The sequence below is a fragment of the Solanum tuberosum genome, unplaced genomic scaffold (assembly GCF_000226075.1).
Source record: "Solanum tuberosum cultivar DM 1-3 516 R44 unplaced genomic scaffold, SolTub_3.0 scf00037, whole genome shotgun sequence".
In the NCBI taxonomy this organism is placed as follows: domain Eukaryota; kingdom Viridiplantae; phylum Streptophyta; class Magnoliopsida; order Solanales; family Solanaceae; genus Solanum; species Solanum tuberosum.
In genome coordinates, this window is record NW_006238961.1 from 2508683 (window position 1) to 2517325 (window position 8643).

The following is an 8643-nucleotide window of genomic DNA, read 5'->3' on the forward strand; positions in this document are numbered from 1 at the left end:
TATGGACATATAAAAATGAAGGACATAGATATTAGATGAAACCAAATTAAATGACATATTTATGTATTATGCCTTTAGAAAAAATATATTTAAATTCTAAATATATTTTGCATAAAATTTAACCAAACACGACTTCAACTATAAATTTCTTAAATAAAATACACAGTATTTTTTCATGATCAAACCACACTAAGAAAGGAAATATGATTAAAAGCCCTCAAATTAGAATTTTTGGTATGAAAAAATCTCGTTAAAAATTATACATTCAAAATAGAAAAGATTTTTTTAAAAAAATGTGAAGGCTTTTAAAGTAAATCAATAAATGGGGCCATGTAAGTTTGCAATGATTTCTTTTACTCCTCCCAATGTATTGGTACACGTGTGGCCATTACAATTCACAACTATTGACTTAGTGGTGGATACATTGGGAATTACATAAATTTTGCCTGGTTTTTCTGGAAATCTTAATACTTTATGCACAATGTACACTTAGGGTGTGTTTGGTATGAATGAAAACATTTTTCGGAAAATGTTTTCCAATTTTCTCATGTTTGGTTGGGGTTAAAATGTTTTTGGAAAAATGTTTCCAAATCAACTCATTTTCCTCAAATTTAAGGAAAATGACTTCCCTTCAAAACTTAAGGAAAACATTTTCCAAAACTCTCTTCCAACTTCAAACTACAATTACTTTTTTGTTGAAAAAAATCAATTTATTTTGTCCCTACCCTCAAACCAGCCCCCCAACTAAGCTTGGATATTTTTTTGGTTGACAAAATTGCCCTTGGTCGTCCTCTTCTTCACCTTTCTATATAATAGAAAAATTATTATATTTTATTTAGCTATTTGAAAGTAATTTTATTTTTATTTATGATGGAGTGATGTTTTTATTATAACAGTAGTAAGTTTTATTAATTATTTTCTTTTTGTTAGGGGGGGTAAATTATATAGTATGATAGAATTTTTTTAGAAATAAAGATTCTTTTATTATAAAAAGTTAAGATATTAGATGATTTATACTTGTATAATCATATTAGAAGTTTTATTTTCTTAAGAGTTTTCTTACTCATGTTTGTAATTATTTCAAACTATTGATGTTTTTTTAAAAATAATTTTGTGTTATTATATTATTACAAGCGTAGACGGCACAAGCCAATTTCTGGAAAAACAACATGTAGAATAATTATAAGGATGTAATTAAGAGAGGAAAAGAATAAAGGAGAAATCAGAACAATTAAGGAGAAGGTAGAAAGTAAAAGTAAAGTGAAAGCTAGCTAGATCCCACATAGCTAGACATGTTTTGCCATAAAAGTACAGCTGTCTGACAATGAATGCACCAAAATTATAATTTTGACTTTGAAGAGATCTTCACAAGATCACATTTCCAGCACAAAGTACAACTTTTATATGCTGTGTTCGTCCTTAAGTCCCATTTCATCACATTTCCAGTGTATAAAAGTACAGCTGTCTGACAATGAATGCACCAAAATTATAATTTTGACTTTGAAGAGATCTTCACAAGATCACATTTCCAGCACAAAGTACAACTTTTATATGCTGTGTTCGTCCTTAAGTCCCATTTCTATATAGGAGTAATATATAAATATATATATATATGGATATCCAATGATATTTTATAATAGGTTTATTTTATTCTCATCAATTTTAACCAATTAAAATGCTCATTGAATATACATAGTGGTGAATGGTGATATTATATTAAAAGACGACGTGCACAGTAACTTAAATTTAACTTATTTGATCTTATTAAGCACAATATAATTGAAGAATTAAAAAAATTATTGCTTACAGAATAAATAGAAGAAAATGATACTTTTAGATTTTGTAAATGAATCTTTATGTATAAAAATGAAACCTCACATAAAAAGCATATAAAATATATTTTTTAAAATTATAATATAATGACTTGTAAAATTATTTTTAATATTATTTACTTATTATTTATGGTCGATCGTTTAAACTATTGGGAAGCGGATTGAAGTCCGATTGAATTTAAATTATGCTACTGCAGGGTCCATTCAACGGTATCACTCCCAATGCTCAAACCTAAATCCTCCGATTAGGGGTGAAATAATTCCACCACTACATCAGATAAGTAAATATTATTACTAAGTATTATTGGTTTATTTAAACTACATTAGATGTATTTATACCATCAACATATCTAATTCGAATTTATTTACAATCAATTTATATGCACACTAACATGCATTTTTACATCAGTGTAGTGCTATGTTTTTTTTAATAATATTTGCTACTTGTAATAAATGTTTTGAGATCCACAAAATAAAATATCTTTTCATTATAACATAAGGGATCGTTTGGTAGTTAGTTAGGAAAAATATGATAAATGTATTAGACTTAAGATAAGTAATATCATGTTTGATAGTTGGTTAAAATTATTGGAGAAATTACGGGGATAAGCAAATATTACTAATTAATAATCTAACATAGCTATAATTTAAATTAATTACCATTTGCAACCCCTTTTTAGCTATAATTACGTGCGTTTTTCTCCTCTCTTCCCCTCTCTCGCCTTTCTCCTCTCTTATACATATACAAATACAAATTATACATATACAATTATATGACATATATACAAATACAATTTGTCTCTCTCTACTTTTGCCTTCACTTGCCTCTCTCATCCCTCTCCCAATTTTGCTCGTCTCTCTCCTCCTTTTAGTATGTAGCTACGAATTGTAATTAGCAAATTACAACTATGAAGTTTAATTAAGTTATTTACGAAATTTCCCCAAAATTATATATAAAATTTCTTCTATAAATCATTTGCAAATTTAAAAGTTTACATAATATATAATTTTATGTGTGATATAAAATAAAATAAACTGATTTATTTATAAAAATAAAATAATATATAAATATTTTGGTAATTTCTAATATGTGCGTAATTCTAGCTAGCTGATTCATAAGTTAAAGTCAAAGTGTCATATAAATAATTTCTTTCATTTTCCTGTATCCGCGATCTCCTCTGTCTGTTTCTCCATTGGTTCTTCCTTCTTCTCCAGCTATCTTCTTCATCTTCAAACTTAATATCTCTGAGTTGATTTTTTTCTTCTAAACTTCAATTTTGCATCATTATTGCATAAATATTTCGAAACTGAATTCTTTTTTTTTATTTGCTAAAGAAATTATTGTTCCATGATCAAATTGGATTCGGAGGTTAGATTTCAGGCGTTTTCAGTTATGCATTTCTAGATTGTAGTATTTAGATTCACATTGACGTAATTCTGTTTGTATTTTGTGAATTTTTTATTTGCCAATTTCTAAAGATCCATATTTTTTGTTGTTGAATATTTGGTGCTGTGTATGTGTATAATATCTTCATCAGTATTTTCTTTTCTAGGGTTCGCTCACTTGATCGTTGTAACTTGTGTATATGTGTTTTGAACAGAACTTGAAATTTTGATAAGTAATTTCGTAAGGGATCTACGAATTATCTTGTTTCTGGGTTTTTGTTAATGCAATTTTTTCATGTTAAAAAATTCGTTATTTTTACTAGCATTTGGAACTAGCTTGGACTTTATAAGTTAACACTACTTAAGGGGGCAAAGACACTCAATGAATCTGCTTCAATCAGAATTTCAGTAGTTGATGTGTCCTTACGAAAAAAGCAGCTCTGTGCTTTATCCAAAACTGAATTGATTAGAAACAAAACCAATTTTATTTCTTTGATGTTCAGATGACTGTAGAATATTCAAGTAATTCATGAGAATTCAAAGAACAACTCTAGAATTCTAGAAATAGGTAGTTATCCAAAAATGCAGCTGGACTCATGTCAAATACTCCAAAAATGCATAACTTTTTGAGGAACACGCAGTGGCGACATTTTCAGAGGATCTAAGCAACATAACTTAGTAATATTTTAGAAGAGAGCAGCATATACCCTCACTAAATGCTTCCATCACCACCTATAGATAGAGGTGGCCATTTTGAGTTATGAAATCAAGCTAGAAGTGAGCAATCAAGAAAGAAAGTGTAAGAGAAAATGTGATAAATAAGAGAGAGCAACAAAGAGAGGTGCTATGGTGTGAGCAAAGGGAAAATTGCATTGAAAAGATTTATAAGACCGAAGTTGCTCCGTAGTTTGCAATAATAAAATTCAAGATGTGAGAAACTAATTGTATTCAACATTAAGATGCAGGGTTGGACTGAGGTTAGAAAGATCTTATAGATGGTAAAGTCAGGGTCAGCTTGGTCATGAAATTAGGTGGGGGAGCCCAAAAAGGGCTCTGGGATATGGAGAAGGAAGTAAAGGAAAGATATCTGCTGTTGATCTAGGAGGAATCTCAAGTGTTGACAATTTGATTGTAGTTTCCTACAAAGGAAGGTTTTTCTATATAAGGCATCTCAAATGATAAGAAGGTTTTTCATCTCATATCTATACTATTTGGTGATAAAGGGACATAGAAGTAGTTTTGGACTTAATTTTACTGTGAGCCTACTACAATATCTTTTTCCTACAACACCCTCATCACCCCCTACATAGATAAGAAGAGAGGGTAACTGTAAGAGTGATAGTTTCCTTTTAATTCCACTCTCCTACTCTCTCTCTATCACTTCTACTAATTTTTTGTTTCAAGCTTGTATTTGTACTTCATTAACTCTGACAAACTTTACAGCAGAATTGTGAGCCTTGGTGGCTAGTAGAAAATTATTGTCTATCATGTTGTCATGAAGGTGTCTTCCTATTAATATTTCTGTGTAAATTTTTGTTGTCTGTATCAGGAGTCTAAAATTGTCCCTTGAATATCTAATCAATCTTTTTACACCAGAAACAGTATTTTCAATCTTGCCTCAAACATTTCCCTTTCAACTATTTCAGATACTAAACTGAAGTGAACACAACATCCACTATGGTGGAATGACTTCAAGTACATAAGTTCCTATGAATTGAGGATGAAGGGAGGTTTAAAGGTTCCACTGATCTCTCTCATCCTTATTGGATTTGTCTGCGCCAGTGTTATTATTTTGGCATACGTGAAAAGCCCTTTTCTCTCTTATTGGACACCATCTCAAGATCGTGTCTTCCAGATTTCTCCAGGTTTGGCATAAATTCTCTTTTGACATTTTCCATACCATTGGTAGTTCATTTTCCACTTTGAATTAGCAAATATGTTGACCCAAGATAAGGTTGTGTATATTAAGTCGTAGAAGCTGCTGTTATTTGGCTGTTTAACCTGTTTTATTTTTGTGAAAAAAAAATCTTTTTGTATATGTTTAGTGGTAAGGAGCATTTTTTTACTGAGATGCTTACGAGCCAGTGGTTGCATAAAACCCAATACCACTGGAGCAGCCATTGTAGATGGCAGGTACCAGAACAAATCATGTCTATATAAACAAAGGTGTTTTATTTATGCCGGATCACATTGCTGTATTTGAGTTGAGATGACATGAAACTTGGCAGAAGCTGTGGTTCTTGCATGTTTTGTCTGGTTCTTTTGCACAATAATTTTCTTTGTTGTGGAAACCTCTCACCCGCTTGATCTGCTTGAATTATGCTAAAACATAAAGCTTCATTTCTCAACTTTTTCCCAGTAAATAATGATATCATCTGTTTCTTCAACAACTTTAAGTAACAAGGCTACTAATCTAAATTCCCCACAGTGGATATGTCCCATTAAGATCCTATTTTGACTTTTCTAGGTATTGAGAGTGAAATGTTTGGATAAGTTGTCTTATGCAGTTTGGTGCAAAAGTGTTTTAACATAATGTTTCAAATATTAAAAAGTTGAATGTTAATCGATAGGATGTCACGTCGAGTTTGAAACAATAAAATATAGTATGGTTTGACATCAATTTAAATGTTGGAGGGAGAAACAATCTTTCCTCTTTAAGGTAAGTAGTTGTTTTGGGACAAACCAAAAAAGGACAGTAGTATTGTGACAGAGTAAAGAACTTGATGGGAATGTTGCCAAATCCTACTTATCTATTCTCTGTTTCTCTTGCAGATTATAAAGTGAAAGATGAAGAAGTTTTAAGAGAAAGAAATAGATCCGGGCAATCAGAAGAAAATGTGAACTTTGAATCTTCCATTTCGAACTCTTCTACGAAGGATAAGGTGACAGAAGAACCGATTACTAATACTGAGATTGAAGGTACAGTATGTTCGAGTACTATCTTTCATTTTTTCTGAGCGCCTCAAATCATGAAGAATTAGCAGTAATAGTAAAGTAATGTGTCAGTTTTCTGTCCTTCAAGTTAAAAGAAATAGGAACTTCCCTCTTCCCGAGTTGTATGAATAAAATAGCTCCTAATCTGCTTATTGTATGCTGAATCTGTTGCTTCCAGCTCCTCAACTTGATTTATGTTTGCCAAAGTGTGAGTTTTATGGGGGTGTGGCCCTTCTCCGGACCCTGCTAACTTGGGATGCTTTGTGCACCGGGCTTCCTTTTTAAAGTGTTATTTTATGCAGTAAAGAACTATTTTCACTGTGACCTATTCATGTTTTATACTATCTTTGTACTCTGAGATACCATTGAGGTTAAGCGATCTCTAGTCTCCACAGCTTGATGTTTTTATGGTCCTTTTCAGGAAGTGCAGGTATTCCTCCCAGCTTTACCCAAAAAGGAGGAGATTTAAAAGCTTTGGAAGAAAAATATAGTTCAAGAGAACAGGAAAACGAAGTCGCTGCTCCACTGAATTCTGCAGGCATCGCTATTGAAAATATGACATCTGACTCAAAAGATCATGGTGATTATCGTTCTATTTGATTCTTTGTTTCCTGCTCTTTGATGTCATTTAGCTGTAGATTTTATCTTAATGTTCACAAAACTCGAATCTTGATGGATTTGAATCATTTGATTACATTGTCTTTGAATTAAATCCTAATTTCTTTCCTTGTATAAATTATTTTTCACCCTTCTTGGGTTCTGGATAATCTGAAAAATGGCCTTGTTTGCCAAGCGACCTATCCTTAAATTGTTTGGTGAATTAATTACAACGGTTAGTAAGTAATTAGTTACTAATACCCTTATCTTAATTTCCAGGTTGTAATTATGCTAAAGGTAGATGGGTCACAGATGATAGTCGGCCTTTATATTCTGGATTTCACTGCAAGCGGTGGTTGTCAGCCATGTGGGCTTGCCACTTGACACAGCGTACGGATTTTGAATATGAGAAACTACGTTGGAGACCAAGGGATTGCGAGATGGAAGAGTTTACAGGTGTTAAATTCCTGAAAAAGTATGTTCTTTTTAATGAAACTGATCACCATCTGATGCTTGCAATGTGTATAATCTAAGAAAAATTCTTATGAGCTCTATTAGAACCTTCTCTCTTTTTCTGAGTGGCATTAGTAGTACTGTACCTACCATGTCTTGTCATGTATTTTCCAAGAGCAGAAGAGTGAGCTTGAGCGAACCCAACAGATTAGAACTTATATCGCACATAAACTGCAAGAAATTGTGACTGTGAAACTCCTCTATGTAGTGCCTGTTGTCCTCATCTCTCTCACATTGTAATGTCTGAATAGAGAAAATTCTTTTTGGACAATGTTTCCAAGTCTAAGTTTCTTGTTGCATAGAAATATTGCACTGTCTTCTCTCTTCCTCAAGTCTTCATGTGATACTTAATTGACTTCACTCTTTCTACATACAAGGAATTTTCTGAACTTGGTTGTGGATCCAGGATGGAGAACAAAACTCTGGCCTTCATTGGGGATTCTCTTGGCAGACAACAATTCCAGTCGCTTATGTGTATGATTACTGGTGGTGAAGACAGACCTGATGTTCTCGACGTGGGACGTGACTATGGTCTTGTAAAGGCTCGTCATGCTGTACGACCTGATGGATGGGCTTATCGATTTCCGAGGACCCAAACAACTATTCTTTACTATTGGTCTGCTAGTTTGTGTAACTTGACACCCATTAATGCCTCTAACCCTCTTACTGATTATGCCATGCACCTGGATCGTCCACCTGCATTTTTAAGTCGTTTCCTACCCAGATTTGATGTCCTTGTGCTAAACACAGGACACCATTGGAATAGAGGAAAGCTTAACGCCAACCGGTGGGTCATGTATGTGGATGGTGTTCCTAACACGAACAGGAAAATTGCAGATATTAATGGTGCCAAGAATCTTACAATTCACAGTATCATTAAATGGGTAGACTCGCAGCTGCCAAAATACCCTGGTCTTAAAGCATTTTACCGGTCTATATCGCCCAGACATTTTTTTAATGGAGATTGGAACACTGGAGGCACCTGCGATAACACCACTCCACTTTCTGGTGGAAAGGAGGTTCTACAAGATGAATCTAGTGATGCTGGTGCAGCAGAGGCGGTAAAAGGAACAGCTGTCAAGCTTTTGGACATCACAGCTTTGTCTCAGCTGAGAGATGAAGGTCATATATCTCGATACAGCATCAAATCAACACCTGGAGTGCAGGATTGTTTGCATTGGTGCTTGCCTGGTGTTCCAGATACATGGAATGAAGTTCTTTTTGCTCAACTTTAATATTGCAAGACCGGCAAGGAACAGTGCTTCAACATTGATCTCTTCAACACTGCTGCAGCATGAATTGAATAATGTCTGGAAGATTTTGGCAATTGGAGCTTGACAACTTGGATTCAGCTTTGATACATGGGGGGGGGGGGGGGTTT

The 8643-nt window shown here is 33.3% G+C and overlaps 1 protein-coding gene across 1 annotated transcript; it reads left to right on the forward strand.

The window, feature by feature from the left end:
- The first annotated feature begins 2969 nt into the window (after positions 1–2969).
- LOC102582254 (protein trichome birefringence-like 14) lies at positions 2970–8625 on the forward strand. Its single transcript, XM_006342331.2, has 6 exons — positions 2970–3201; positions 4865–5083; positions 5991–6137; positions 6574–6732; positions 7029–7224; positions 7669–8625. The coding sequence occupies exons 2-6, from the start codon at positions 4939–4941 to the stop codon at positions 8495–8497; spliced, it is 1476 nt and encodes a 491-aa protein (XP_006342393.1). The 5' UTR covers positions 2970–3201; positions 4865–4938; the 3' UTR covers positions 8498–8625.
- The last annotated feature ends 18 nt before the right edge of the window (positions 8626–8643 follow it).

Coding starts and splice junctions, on each gene's coding strand:
- LOC102582254 (XM_006342331.2), top strand. CDS start 4,939: ATGAAGGGAGGTTTAAAGGTTCCACTGATCTCTCTCATCCTTATTGGA. Junction 6,733..7,028: donor ATCTGACTCAAAAGATCATG/GTGATTATCGTT, acceptor CTTAATTTCCAG/GTTGTAATTATGCTAAAGGT. Junction 7,225..7,668: donor GGTGTTAAATTCCTGAAAAA/GTATGTTCTTTT, acceptor TTGTGGATCCAG/GATGGAGAACAAAACTCTGG.